At 37.5% G+C, this 15,264-nt stretch overlaps 1 protein-coding gene across 3 annotated transcripts in view; it reads right to left on the minus strand.

The window, feature by feature from the left end:
* Positions 1-220: 220 nt before the first annotated feature.
* The window catches only part of CAPZA1 (capping actin protein of muscle Z-line subunit alpha 1), a 50,563-nt gene continuing 35,519 nt past the window's right edge, over positions 221-15,264 (minus strand). For 2 of the 3 annotated variants that reach the window (XM_035017760.1, XM_035017759.1), the window contains exons 5-10: positions 13,876-14,082; positions 11,031-11,110; positions 10,365-10,443; positions 4,961-5,032; positions 2,230-2,292; positions 221-1,854 (exon numbers count right to left, since the gene is read on the minus strand). In XM_035017760.1, coding sequence (XP_034873651.1) covers positions 1,714-1,854; positions 2,230-2,292; positions 4,961-5,032; positions 10,365-10,443; positions 11,031-11,110; positions 13,876-14,082 — 642 coding nt within the window. In that variant the 3' untranslated portion in view covers positions 221-1,713. The remainder of the gene's footprint in view (positions 1,855-2,229; positions 2,293-4,960; positions 5,033-10,364; positions 10,444-11,030; positions 11,111-13,875; positions 14,083-15,264) is intronic. The other variant, XM_035017761.1, reaches the window with a different exon arrangement.

Below are 15,264 nucleotides of genomic sequence, written 5' to 3' on the forward strand. Positions count from 1 at the left end.
GGCGAAGAGCAGTATTATCCATAGAGACAATGCTCAAAAAAAAAAAAACAAAAACAAAAAACTGTTCTTTCCAAGTCTTTGGATAATCGCTGAATATGTAATAGGTAGGAACCAATTTCGGAAACCCTGAACATTCTCATCAAGTAAGACCAAACACAGTTCTATCTTACCTTGAGAACAAAAACTGAAGAGATGGATTGAAAAGGAGAGACTCAGACAATTTAAGAACAAAACAGGTATATTTCTATTGGACTACCTGATACAGAGGATAGTGTGATGAATGGATAGTATGAATGACACATAATACAAATATATTTTATTTGAAATAAACAAAAATGCTTACACAGCTCAACAGGTCACTTGGAAACAAACTTGCTTGACTGTATTACTGAGCAAAAACAAAGCTGAAGCACAAACACCCTTCTTTTTTGACATTTATTTGGAGATAGGTAGGAAGACACTACTTGGTTTTTAAAAACTGACCTTCCCTTAAGGCCTGGTCATAGAAGTGTAAACAATGTAAATGAATCCACCATTACCAGTTGTCATATCATATCTATGTCACCTGTGTATTCTGAGATCACACATATACCTGCCAATATACCTGGGAAGGGTTGCTATATCACAGTTACATTTTCTTGGCAGGCAGGACTGAGGAAGAGTAATTTGGAACAAGTTTTACATCCTATTTAGAACAAATCACTAGTATTCCCTTAAATAACAGGTTACAATAGAAAGATACTGCCTGGAATGTATCCTTTTCACTTTGGTTCATTTTTAGTTTTTGTTTGTGATTTACATAGTTGTTTGATTCATCTGCTTATAGTACAATCCTGCCACAGAGTATTAAAGCACAAGATACCTATTATTCCTTCAACATCTGCATTTTTCAAGTTTTATACTCTACTACATCCCTAGTATGTCAGCAGTTCTTGAATAATAAAAAATAATAATAAATGGGTAAAACCCTTCTAAAAATGCAGATGTTTGTAACTATAATGGTACTAGATGGGAAGGAGACAATGAGGGAAAAGAAAAAAAGCAAACACGTTCATGTGCAGGGAATGTGGTTCAAGTCTTTGGATTTAAAAACAACTTCCCCAGAGAAGCTGACTATAATGGAATTTCCAGAAAACTTCCTTTGCCCCCACAAAAGGACCTGAAAAGCCCAATCCAAACTTTTGAAAACTACAGTTATGAGATGCTATAAATGATGATCAAAGCAGTTGGAGGGAGAAGGATGAATGTGTCTTCCACTCAGCTAGTTTGTAGCACAGCCTCTTTAGCTGTTGGTGGATCAGTAAAAACCACTGAAGTACCAGAAGTGCTTTGAAGGACAGGGGTAGAAAAGTACTGAGCATATTACCTGTCTATATCAGTAACAGGGCTTCATGGCTAGGAAAATTTTCTAAACAGTAAAATGACTCCAGGATAGATCTCTCTCTCTCTCCATCATTAAATGTGGCAGAATTAAAAAAAAAAAAAAAAAAAAAATTTACAAGTAGATATAGTGAAAACAGAAAATTACAAGGCAGAGAACATAAAAGAATCAAGACAATGCTATAGGTTCAACAGTATTCCATGAGGCTAGAAAACCTGTTAGCTCTGAAAGCCCTAGCAAAATATCACTCTCGTTTATAAATCACTTATTTATCATATGACCGCATGTTGAATCCTTTCTTTCCACATACTGAAGAATCCTACATTCAGCCTTTAAGCATTCTGCATTTCTTTGCCAATCTTGTAGCTGAGTATCTTGTTCCAGTCGATTTTGGTGCGGGTAACCGGAAGCTGCCGGCGCAAGGCCTTGAATGTGGTGTCTGACATTGTTTGATAGTTTTCACTAATTGCTGTCTGCAATAGATAATTGAAGATAAGTTGCTTGAACAGAAATGGATGGTTGTGATTAGGAAAGTAACTCTGTAGTCAAAGGACATGCTTGAAGTCTTCTAAGAAGAACAGACGGTATGTAATATTCCTAGTAAGCTCCTCTCCCATCTCTGAAGCGAGTTAAGAAGCCCACTTAAATTATTTCTAAAACTAGGGCTATAATCCCTTCCAATGCTGAAACCTTGACTGTAAGCACAATGCCAGGTTGCAAGGTCTGTAGTCTCCATACTTACACTGAACAACACCGATATTTATGTTAAAAGAAGTCTAACAAAATGTGTTAGCAGCAAAATAATAAAGTACTAAAGATCTAGAAAAATTAGTTCCAAGTCTTCTTACCTGATATTCATTTTCTGCATGCTCTATGATTTTAATAAACTCCTTGGCAGTTTGGACTTCATTCTAATGGAGGAAGAGGGGAAATAGGAATTTTTTTTAAGTATAAGCAGTCAATAAAAAGATATTGAAAAGACCATCTTAAAGAAATCTTAAGATTTGAAGAACAATTTATAGTTTGTCAAGTGCTCCCATGCACATTACCTTCTTTGATTCTCACCACTACCCTGTGAAGTAGATCTGTTATTAGCATCACCTTCATTTTGCAGATGAGAAAACAGAATCCTTGTAAGTGACTAGACCAAAATTATACAGCTCTTGAAAGATAAAGACAGGGTCTGAAAAAAGACCCCATGCTCTTTCCAATCTACCACAGTATGCCCAAATGTCTTGAAATTTTTTTAATTTTTTTTAAGATTTTATTTATTTATCAGAGAGCGAGAGAGAGCACACACAAGCAGGGGGAGCGGCAGAGGCAGAGGGAGAAGCAGGCTTCCCGCAGGGTAGGGAGCCCGATGTGGGGCTCGATCCCTGGACCCTGGGATCATGACCTGAGCCAAAGGCGGATGCTTAACCCACTGAGCCACCCAGGCGCCCCAAATGTCTTGAAATTTTTATGCCTTGAAAATATCTCTGGTTTAAGATGATATAAACAACACCCTTACCAATATTAGCCATATATGTTAAACTCATATACTCCTCTATTTGCTACTTATGATGTTCAACCAACCACATTTTGCTTTACATGATGCAGGTACAATACTAACGTATCCTTTTCACTTTGGTTCATTTTTCATTCTCTCTTCCTTTCATCATTAAGTAGAACAGAATTAAAGGTAAAAGGTAAGATTTTTCTGCCTAGAGCAGCAGTCCCCAAATTCTTTCAGTCAAAACCATCTTTTGTTTTCACAGCAACACTAAGACAAATCACTTGCTTTTCCACTTCCCCTCTCAAGTGTGCATAATGCAGGTCCCAGAAGCTACATGATGTGTGATGGCTTCATCACTCTGATGGCTAATGGAATGTGTGGGCACATATGAGAATCCAGTTGTCTTTTATTAAGTCAGACACTATGCCATTCGTAAAAATGTAAATCAATGCCATTCTTTGCACTATTTTTCTTTTTTTTGTTGGTTTGGAAAATATAGTTGTTTTTCATGAAAATGTTATTTAGGTTAACAAGTAATGGATTTCTTATTGTAATTTTTTTTTAAGATTTTATTTATTTGTCAGAGAGAGAGAGCACAAGCAGGGGGAGCAGCAGTGGGAGAGGGAGAAGCAGGCTCCCTGCTGAGAAAGGAGCCCGATGTGGGACTTGATCCCAGGACCCTGGGATCATGACCTGAGCTGAAGGTCAGATGCTTAACTGACTGAGCCACCCAGGTGTCCCTGTTATTATATTTTTAAATTAATAAATATTTAACATTTCTCAGTTTTAATTTCTAACAAGGTATATATTAACAGATAAAAGCTATTTTTTTTGTTTTTATTTTTAAAATTATTTTTTATTTTATTTTTTAAAGATTTATTTATTTATTTAGAGGGAGAGTGCGTGCGCCTCAAGCAGACTCTTTGCGGAGTGCAGAACCTAATGTGAGGCTTGATCCCACAACCCCGAGATCACGACCTGAGCCGAAATAAGGAGTTGGATGCTTAACCAACTGAGCCACCCAAGTATCCCTTTAATTTTTAAAAAAGTTTTATTTATTTATTTTTTAAAGATTTTATTTATTTATTTGGGGGAGAGAGAGAGAGAGAGAAAGCACAAGCAGAGGGAGCAGCAGAGGGAGAGGGAGAAGCAGGCTCTGCAAGGAGCCCAATGCAGGGAGCCCAATGCAGGGAGCCCAGTGCAGGGCTTGATCCCAGGACCAATTTTTTATTTTAAGATTTTTAAGATTTTTTTTTTTAATATAAGATCTACACTCAACATGGGGCTCGAACTCACAACCCTGAGATCAAGAGTCACATGCTCCACCGACCAAGCCAGCCAGGTGCCCCAAACAAAAGCTATTTGAAGGTGCTCGGTAACTTCTAGGATACAAAGAAGTACTGAGAATGCAAAAAAAAGTTATGTCCCTTCTTTCCAGGTATAGAACACAATACTTTTTAATTGAATATTTCTAAAAATGTTCAGCTTCTCTAGTGATATGAATGTAGCCCTATAGGATTTGCTGGCAAACTTTCCTTCTTCCTGGTATTTATTGACTAAAGATATTGCTATCCTTGAGCAAATCTCACAATTGAGAAAGAGAGAAGTGTGGATTCTCTAAAGCCATTATCAGTATTTGTCATTATATTGTTATGTTACATTATGTTATATTTCATAATTACTTCTTATATTTGGGCGCCTGGGTGGCTCAGTTGGTTGGGCGACTGCCTTCGGCTCAGGTCATGATCCTGGAGTCTCAGGATCGAGTCCCGCATCAGGCTCCCTGCTCGGCAGGGGTCTGCTTCTCCCTCTGACCCTCCCCCCTCTCATGCTCTCTCTCTCTCTCATTCTCTCTCTCTCAAATAAATAAATAAAATCTTAAAAAAAAAAAATTACTTCTTATATTTAGTCAAAGACTGTGAACTAATATAGTGGGTTGATTGCATACTTTTATAAGCTGCCAAAAACAAAGCACTGAAAACAAACTGAATTTCTAGTGGCAGAATCAGTACTCAGGATCAAAATCAACTTTTTAAAGAAAACTGAGGCACAAGTGAGACAGATATTAAGTATTCCACACTCACCGAAACAGTTACTGAATCCTGTACATCTTTATGACTAACCAACTGAACATTGCCATCTTCATAATAGTGAACCTGTGTGAGACAATGGTTGAGCAAGTTTATGTGTAGTTCATACAGAAACCTATTGCTAAGGTACAAATCCATGCCTAAAGCCATGCCCAATCTTTTTTTTTTTTTTTTAAAGCCATCTCCAATCTTTACCAACTCTGAACAAAATATTAATATGACCAACTGTAACTTACAATGGTGGTTAAAATTCACAGAATACTTTAAATTTTTAAGAATTCTCACTTTTCTTAGCAGGGGAAACTGATTATTAATTAAGTTCAACAAATATTTATTATGTGTTATTGCATTCCAGGCACTGTGCTAGTATTGTGAATACAAAGACCTTAAATAAGATTCCACTCTTAAGAGTATTAAAATAATTAAAATAAAATCTAACATTAGTTTTTCTCTGTGAAAACCAAGGAATTTTAATGGATCCTAATCCCTTACACATCTCTCCACATATACAATCATCAATATTGGTAAGTAGATCTGACCGAGTGCAGGAAAAACTTAATTGACAGTTAAAGACAAATTGAAAAAAATATGCTACTGGTAAATCAGACTACAAAAAAGCAAGACAAAAGCAGTTCTGAGGATGTATGGTAAAGTGGGGTGCTACAATTATGAGACCAATTAGCAAGAAGGAGGCATACACAAGAGACAGACTAACCAACGACATATCAGAAAGTTTTGGCAACTTACAAGATAGGTTCAGTCACCTTAACATGGCTACAAACTGGCCATATAAAATAGGATGAGTATCCTTTTGTTATGTGCATTTGAACAGGGTCTTGCAAATAGGAGTTGTCACCTAAATGGACAAGTAGAGAAGGACATCTAGCAAGGGGATAAAAAAAGTACAAGAGAATGGTTTAGTTTAGGGAAGAATAAAGAACTCACTGCAGATGAGTATGTGTGGAGGGTAGTGTGGCAGGAGACAGTGCTCTGATGTAAGCTGGAGACAGACTGTGAAAAGCAAACTGCCTTATAAACCATGTTAAGAATTCAGACTTTATCCTATTAAAGGTGATGGGACACAGGGAAAGGGAATGTTTTAGAAAGATTAGACTTGTGTTATGAAGAAAATCACGTGGAAGGAGTGAAACTGGGGCATAATGCTAGAATAGTAGTCTAGGTACTGCCCGTTTCCTTCATCTAGTCCAGGCTACCAGGAGACATTTGGACAAAAAGGAATGTTTGTAGAGATAAAGCAGAAAAAAAGAACTATACCTGCACTACTACAGCTATTGAGTCCTTACTATATGTTAAACACCATGCCAAACATTTTAGTTGTTACTTATATTATCTCATTCAATCTTTACAAAAACTCTGATTAACAGGGACCATTGTTATTCCTATTTTTATTTTTTTTAAAGATTTTATTTATTTGACAGAGCACAAGCGGGAGTTGGGGGGGTTGGCAGGCAGAGGGAAAGGGAGAAGCAGGCTCCCTGCTGAGCAAGGAGCCTGACACCAGGATTGATCCCAGGACCGTGAGATCATGACCTGGGCTGAAGGCAGACGCTTAACTGACTGAGCCACCCAGGCACCCCTGTTATTCCTATTTTACAGATAAGGAAACTGAGGCTTGAGGCAGTTTAATAACTTATCCATGTTCACATACCGAGTAGGAAGAGGAGCTAGAACATGAATTAGGTCAAATTCCAGAACTAAAACCATGTCCAACATGCATAATACCTCCCACTGTTAAGTTCCGTCACAAAATTAGAAATTCCCTGGTCCAGGTAGAAGTAACGTGTCTCATTAGGGACAGTCTTCTAAGATATCATTAGAAGGAGATTAAAACAGCCAAGCCTTCATCTAGGCAGAAACCACTATCCTATTAGCAAGAAAAGCACTTCCCTGGGCAATATGAATCCACTACAGAGCCTTGTTTAAGCGGACAAAAATAGCTGGCTCTGTCCAGATGCGCAACACAAACTAGACTTTCCATACCTTCTCCAAACACTTAAATTTCATCTTTTGGCTTTCTAAAGGAGTTTAAAGAGAAAAAGACAATTTAAGAATACACTGGAAAAGCAGGGAGTTGATAAATGCCTAATACATGCAAGATATCAGAACAGAAAAGATCTGGGCAAAAAAGCCTGGCTAAGTAATGATGACATATAAAGGTTAAAATTCCAACAGACAAGTGAGATAGGGAAGCCGAATGGACTCCATTCTAGAAAGGCCCTTTTTCTGCTGTTTCTCTGCTAAGTCTTATTTACTCATGTTCTCATACTTTGCATCTGAGTAAACCAAAGAAGTTATGTTCCCACTCCAAGGGGACACAAGAAAGTTAATCATTTTCTAAGTTTCATCCTAGGCTCCCAAACACCTGATAACATCTAAGAAGAAATGGATCCCAAGCACATTCTAGGACATTAGCTTCGAACAAACCTTGGTTGACACTGGCATTAATACACCCTACCTTCGGTGATTTATGGAATACACCTATTGTTCACCTGGCACTCACCTTTAATTGGAACCTATCCTGAATTCCTGAAGGAACATGTACCCTGGATCCCTTTCCAGTATAAATCCCTAACGCCAAGTGATGGGGAGACTCACTTTTCCTTTTCTGAGTCTCCTAGACACTCCATCTGCTATCCTCTATCACTTAACTATTCAATAAACTCTGCTCTCACTTCCTCTTGGCTTGAGTTTCATTTCTATGCTATGCAAAACCAAGGACCTTCCTGGCTGGTCCTATGGGGCCCCCTCTGAGTCTTCAGATCTGGCCTGCCTATGTTACAAGGACAAGGATGTTCAAAATACGGGTGGGTCACACCCAGACACTAGTTTTGTTTGATCATTTTTTAACTAAGAAACTGAAAGTCCAGAGGCTGAAAAGAACACTAGGAAGAGGAATGAGTACAAACAGGACAAGGGATATTTTAAAAAATGGAGCTCTGTCCAGAGAAGAAACAAGGACTTACATATTTGAGACAGGTGTCTCAGAACCCATCTGAAAGCAGGGCACATCTTTTTTTGTCCAAGAATAAGGACTATGCAACTGGTTTGAACTTCTGTCATGTGTCTTAAGAACTAGAACATGAATAGGAATATAGAATAAGGCCGCTAAGGCTTGCTGTTTATAAACTCAGTTGAAAATTCTAAAAATATTGACTTCAATATCTAATACACCAATGACAAATTAAGCTTAAACTCTGAGGGTTTCTTTTTTTTAAATTTTTAAAAATTTTTTAAAGATTTTATTTTTAAGTAATCTCTATACCCAGCACAGTGCTTGAACTTACAACTCCGAGATCAAGAACCAGCCGGGTGCTGCAAACCCTGTTGTAAAACGAAACTTTTTCTTTTTTGGGCAGGGAAGGGAACAAACCATTTTACTGAGGTGCTTAGGGGGAGGAGTCCAAGGGCTGGGAGGACAATGACATCAGATATCCTCAATGAGATCCTTGGCCAGGATCTCCCCAGCTTCAAAGTTGCCAAAAGCAATAAAACCTTTCTAGGTCTCATCTGCTAATAAAAATTTCAACATGACTATCATCAACATAAATCCTCAGAAACTGTTGACTTCCCAGAACTACCCTTTTGCCTATAGAATAACCAAAGGGCTAAATATCTTAGTGACTTTTCCAAGTAATTCTCACTCTGATTTTTAAGATATGTATATGAAGCAAGCTTTTCCCCAAGGTGTGGTGAGCCAATCTGGTTAGAAGGTGTAAATAAGGTCTGGGTACTAACCCCTATTTGAAGTCTTACCAGAAACTATCACCCTTTATGATATGTACACTTAATTTATAGGTTTGCATTCGCAAAGTTGAAACACAAGCCAACTATTTCCTTCTAGAAGAAAATAAAGTTACATAAATTTACAGTAAGCTGCTCAGTTAATGCTAATGTCACAGTTACGGGAGATCTAAAGCATTAGGCTACTCATATATACGGTTAAACAGAAATAGAATAATACATATGTTGTCTTAGGTTGGACTCCCCTAGAAGCATACCCCTAGACAAAGATTTGAGAGGAAGTAATTTGGGAGGTAATCTCAGGAAGGACTAGTAAGGACTGTGTTACTGAGACACAGAAGGGAAGGAAGTGTTATAGGTGCATTAATGAACAGGTTATAGCTGGGCCCTGGACTCTGGAAGACTTAGCAGAACATGCTTCAGAGTTGTCCGACCTAACGGGTGAGGAAGCTGGCATATTTATCTACCAACTCTTGTATGTCACTACAGATTGCTCCAGAGCTGTGAACTTAACATTTCTAGCTTGCCTCATCTGAGTTGGGCATGCTCCTGTGGCTAGGAAAAGTTCCCAGGAAGAAAGCTGCTGTTACTTGTAGCAGGGAGCTATCCTGAAAAGAGTGGGTACAGATGATATCTACCACATATGCTCTGATTAAATTACACCGTTTAAAAAGGCAGCTCTTGCTAATTGTTATAAAAGCAAGACTTAACGCAATATAATAGAGGTACGATTAAATACTGATTTTCTCAGTTATCATTAACTTTTAATATGACCTGAGAGTTAGGTGGGCTTAAGAATTAAATCACCCTCAATTTGAAAGTCAAATCTCTGCTAGGATATCAGAAGACTTTGACCCAGACAGGCATCCAATGAATTAACAAGCTCCTTATTCACCTGCCTATCTGTTCTGAAACAAGCATTAGAACTCTGCTCAGCTTGGTTACTTATATTCCATACATGATGACACTTGGCAATTCTCTCTAGTTCCTCTGTGTTATTTACTTGATTTTAAAACCTTCTGTTATTACTGTAAAAAACAAAACAATAATCCCATTCATGTAGCTGTTTTCAGAGCAAAGAGTTAAGTTTTACGTCTATGTACACACTTAAATGAGGTAATATACAAGAGACCCTAAGTAAGTTAACAGCAGCTGCTACTTAGTCACTTAATAAATGTTTTCTTCTTTCTTAGAACTGCTATTTTAAAAAATTATTGTTATTATTATTATTATTTAAGTAGGCTCCATGCCCAGTGTGGAGCCCAACGCAGGGCTTGAACGAACTCACAACCCTGAGATCAAGACCTGAGCTGAGATCAGGAGCAGATGCTTAACAGACTGAACCACCCAGGTGCCCCCAGAACTGCTATTTGATAATTCCTGGAAAAACCTTAGGTTATCTTTGGAAGAGAAAAATAATAAGCAAGCAGTACATACCACATGACTATCCTTTATCAATCCAGAATAGCTCTTTTTAACCTCTTCCCCACAAAGGAGGCTCCTATTTCTATTTACTACCGTCCATCTTCCTTTGCATCTATCTACATATAGTTGTTCCTTACTTCAAATACCAACTTCCATGTTTGTTTTCAAGATGTGACATTTTAACATGGCCTATTAACATGTGGGGTCTCACCTGAATCTTAAGTACTCCAACCACCTGGGCTGTAGGTGGTGTGATGGTGAACTTCCACTCTGATCTCCAACGACCATTCCTATTAAAACACATACAAGACTGCATAGTTAGCTATTAGCCCAAGAAAGAGGTGATTTGCCACTAAGGCAGAGAATTTGGGAAGCGGGGGTAAAAGTCATTTCCAGTTTGACATATCTAAGGCTCTGTCTACTCAAATATAAGTCTATATCCAAGTGCCTAAACATAAGCCTTTTCTAAGTTATTTTGACTTTCATTTTTCAATCTTGGAATAGAAAACCATGCCTATACTGTTCATGGGAGGCTCTTCCACACACAGATGGATGGGCTGCTGAGTTTTGCAATTAACTCACATATTATTAACCAAACCCAAGTAAAACTCAGATTTTCAACTAGGCACTTTATTAATCAATCACTTATTCTCACTCGATATTAAGAGCACTTTTTAAAAAGATAGATTATAAAATCTCAGAATTGAAAGGAATCTAAATGTTCATATCTAAATCCCTCATTTTACAGATGGGGAACTGAAGTCTCTCAAATAAGTTATCCCAAACTAGTTAGATTAAAAACCAAGTTTCAACTGCTGGTTTGGTTTCTTTCCAATATAAATTAGATACAAATAGAAGAGAACATCTGCTTTCTTACCAGAAGTTTTTAGGCTGAAACTGGTGGCTTTCAATACATGCAATAATGGTCTGTTGCCCATCTATAGTTTTAGCATAAACCTATTGTTAAAAAAAAAAAAGTTAGACTCTGAAAACATATTTAATCTAAGTGACAAACACTGTACAAAAGCAGCATACTAAATTCTTGGGGGAGACAAAGAATCAGGCAGGATGAGCTTATAACTCACAAGACTTCATGGGATGTGAACACAGAGCAGAACATGTTTAGTTCCACAAGAGACCATGGTACAATGAATGCAGAAGGAAATACTACTCCTGACTAGGGGTACAAGGGAGATGCCGGTTAGGCTGGGCCTTACAAGACAGGTGAGATACTCATAAACAGAGACTGAGAGGGAAGATGAGTAAACTGTTCAGACAGGAAACTGGGGGCTTGTTCAGTGAAATGGTGATAATCCAGGATAGTAGATTTAAGTCCCGTAGCTGTAGAGGTAAGGTAAAAAGTCTGGACATTATTCTACAGGCAACGGACAGAACCAAAACAATATAACCAGAACTATTGTTTTGGAAGAATAATATTGGTATACAGGATACAATGGAGGAAAAGCTGAAGTTGGTTAGGAGGCCAGAGCATTAATCTAGGCAATATGTCAGGGTAGTATCAGTGGGTATCAGGATGCAGAAGCATAACCAAGTCTAGCAATATACTGCAATATACTGCAAGAAGGGCAAAAAAGGGGAAAGAGCCATAGTACTTGCATGTTGAGATGACCAGAAAGATGGTAGTGTCATTAACAAATTGGGAAATTCAGCTAGTAGTTAGAAACCCCAACTGTTCCTTAATGTGGAAGAGGTGAACAGAAATGCAATACGAAGGAAAAGCAAAAAAAACAGTGCTTTACAGTCCCCAAAATGTTTTCATGTTTACTTTCCCTATATTGAATAACTATGAGCTTTCAAGAGAGAGAAATACAGCAATGGGGAATGCATACATTTACAAAGGTAGGGGAGAAGAAAAGAAGTAGAAACAGACTTAGAATGAGTAAAGGGTGCTGACAGAGCAGTCTAAGCAAAAGAGAATTTCTGGAAGTAGCTGGTTGGTCTCAGTGTGAAATAGCATATGGAAGTCAAGGATGAAGAAAAGGATACTGAGTCAGGCAATTCAGGAACCATCAATAACCTCAGAGAGAAATTTCTGTAAAGACTGAAGCCAAAATTCACAGGGTTAAGAAGTAGATAGGTAATGAAGAAGTGGCACTAGTAGGAGCAGAATGCTCCCAGGTGTGGTTATGTAGCAGAGAGAGATAAGGGAAGGAAAGAAGTGAAGGAGAGTGAGGAGGAGCAAGAGAGAAAAAGAGAAGAGAAGTAACTTAGAGAAATTATTATGACTGAGGAAGTTTGTTCTCCTTAAGGACAGGAGAAATAAAAATATTTCTAGGTAAAGAGAAATGTATCAGATAGGGTAATATAAAATCAAGAATAAGGATCCTTCTTCCTAAGATTAAGTACAGTGGAAGAGGGAAGACTGCTGAGTGTGGAAAGAAGAGAAAAAGATTTCATGTCAGTCTTACTAAAATGTGGGGGATCAGAAAGATGCCTGAGGACAATGGGAATGGTTTGGAACACGCTATATAGAAAACATCATAGGGAATATTGAGGTGACATTAAGAACTACTAAGCAGGACAGCTCTGAAGATATAAAACACTTGGGTAGACACTGTTAGAACAATTCCATGGCTTTCTGTAGCTCATCTGTTAGCTAAGACAAGTGAGAAAAGGACAAAGTAAGGTTACTTGGTGTAGAAGCTCTCCAAATTAAGAACAGGTAGTGCCAAATTTTAAATAGGTAACAAATGTTAAGTAGAAAATACATTTAGGATTGCAAAGTCAATTTCTAAAAGAGTGTGTGTCATGTCTTCCTTTGCAATACTGGGTTGCAAAATGGAACTGTACTTACCCACCATAATGGGTTTTCTCCGTTATTTAAAAAATAAAAAACAAAAAACATGTAATAATAATAATACCCAACATTTAGGCAGAGCTTTCTTTGTGCCATTTTCCAAGCATTTTATATGCATTATTAGCTCATTTAATCTTCACAACAATCCTATGATGTACGAACTATTATTTCCATTCTGTAAGTGAAAACAGGCACTGAGATGTTAACTCATTTGCCCAAGATCACATAGCTAATTAAGTGGCAAGACAAGGATTCAAACCAGTTAGTATGGCTTCAAGTAAGGGCTCTTAACCGATATTCTATCATTGCCATTTAACTCATCATCATTACATACTGAAAATATTCTAATAGACATTTTTAAATCATATCTGCAATTTTACAAAGGAAAAATCACGATAGTCAAATTTAGCATTTTTTAACATCAAGAGGTAGGAAAAAAAAAAGTCAAATTACCTGATTTAAAAAAATAGTTCAAATAGTTTTGACAATCCAATGAAAACATGTAAACTATGTAAAAAGTAGCTTTCTATAAAAATGCCTATACCAAAAAGTCATAAATGTGGCAATAGCTGTCTTGACAATCTTAATTTACTTTTTCCCCATGTCTAAAGATGTTTAAAAACTTTTCTTGATGGGTATAAGGCAATTTCTGATGAATAAATAAGACAAAGGTGAAATAGGATGCAATGAAATTTAAAATTTTTATGCACTGGGATTTTTAAAAAGAATTTTCCATATAAAATTTTCCATTCATACAAACTCTTTCAAAAATGAGTTAGGGAATAAAATACAGAGGAGACTCTAAGAAGAAAGAAGTGATGTTTGCCTGGCCAAAGCCCCCAAAGGATAAGGTAAATGTAAGAAATAAAACATTCTTTAATAATGAAGCAGGCAGATACTTAACAGTACAGAAGCCATTGGAATAATGATCTTTCACATAGGTCCTTAGAGCACTGTCACAGGATTCTCTCCAAGACTTCAGACCTCCATCTACGTCCTCTGGCTGGGGGTCACTTGCTTCTTTCCGTAAGTGATCAAACTTAAAGGAAATTTTGTTTCTTGGATCTAAAAATCTGCTATTCCCCAGGTCACCATGTTCTGTAATTAAGACCTTCCAAAGAATAATTACAAATATGAGTAATTGTAAAAAGACAGTTCTTGTCAAATTTTACAAAACAAATAAAAATTCTGAAGACAGTTAACTTTTCATTTAGACTTGAGTTTCTCTTCCATATTGATTTTTTAACAAAGTCACATTTTTTTTTAAACTTAATTTAATTTTTTAAGTAAACTCTACCCCCAACGTGGGGCTTGAACCCATGACCCCAAGATCAAGAGTAGCATGCTCTACTGACTGAGCCAGCCAGGTGCTCCTCAAGTCACATTTTTATTCTTTTTTCTTAAGATTTATTTATTTATTTGAGAAAGAGAGTTGAGGTTGGGGGGGAGAGGGAGACACTCAAGCAGACTCTGCGTGGAGCCTAACTAGGGGCTTATCTCACAACCCTGAGATCACGACCTGAGCTGAAACAGAGTTGGACGTTCAACCAACTGCACCACCCAGGCGATCCTCACATTTTTGTTCTTATAAAAATATTACATTTATGGTTAAGCCACCTCTAAACCACAACATTTCCCCATCCTACCATTCATTTCTTGGTTTCTGTCTAATGTATTGCCAATGTATATACCTTATACATAGCTATAACAATAACTTATCTGTACACTTTTATATTCTTTTTTTACATATTTCATAAAACTTTCCCAGTCATTATACTTAGCATTTAAAATAGGTAATACATTCACATGGTTCAATAATGAAAAAATATATATAAAGTGAGATCTTTTTCTCACCTTTAACTCCTATTCACTAAATTCCTAATAAATTTCCTCTTCTCCACAAGGCAATTGATTTTATTAATTTAAAGCAAGGGTCAGCATGGCAGGTGCCACTTGTTTTTATAAAGTTTTATTGAACACAGCCCTGCTTGTTTGTTTTTGTATTGTCTATGGCTGCTTTCCTGCAACAGCAGGGTGGAGTAGTCACAACTGACCCCGTCCAGCAAAGCTGAAAATATTTACTCTCTGGCTCTTTAAAAAAAATTTGCCAATCCCTGATATATTCTTTCAGAGTTTCTTTTTTACAAATATAAGTATGGGGCGCCTGGGTGGCTCAGTTGGTTAAGCGACTGCCTTCGGCTCAGGTCATGATCCTGGAGTCCCGGGATCGAGTCCCGCATCGGGCTCCCTGCTCAGCGAGGAGCCTGCTTCTCCCTCTGACCCTCCCCCCTCT

The sequence above is a fragment of the Mirounga leonina genome, unplaced genomic scaffold, assembly GCF_011800145.1.
Source record: "Mirounga leonina isolate KUSES-001 unplaced genomic scaffold, KU_Mleo_1.0 Mir_173, whole genome shotgun sequence".
Classification (NCBI taxonomy): Eukaryota; Metazoa; Chordata; class Mammalia; order Carnivora; family Phocidae; genus Mirounga; species Mirounga leonina.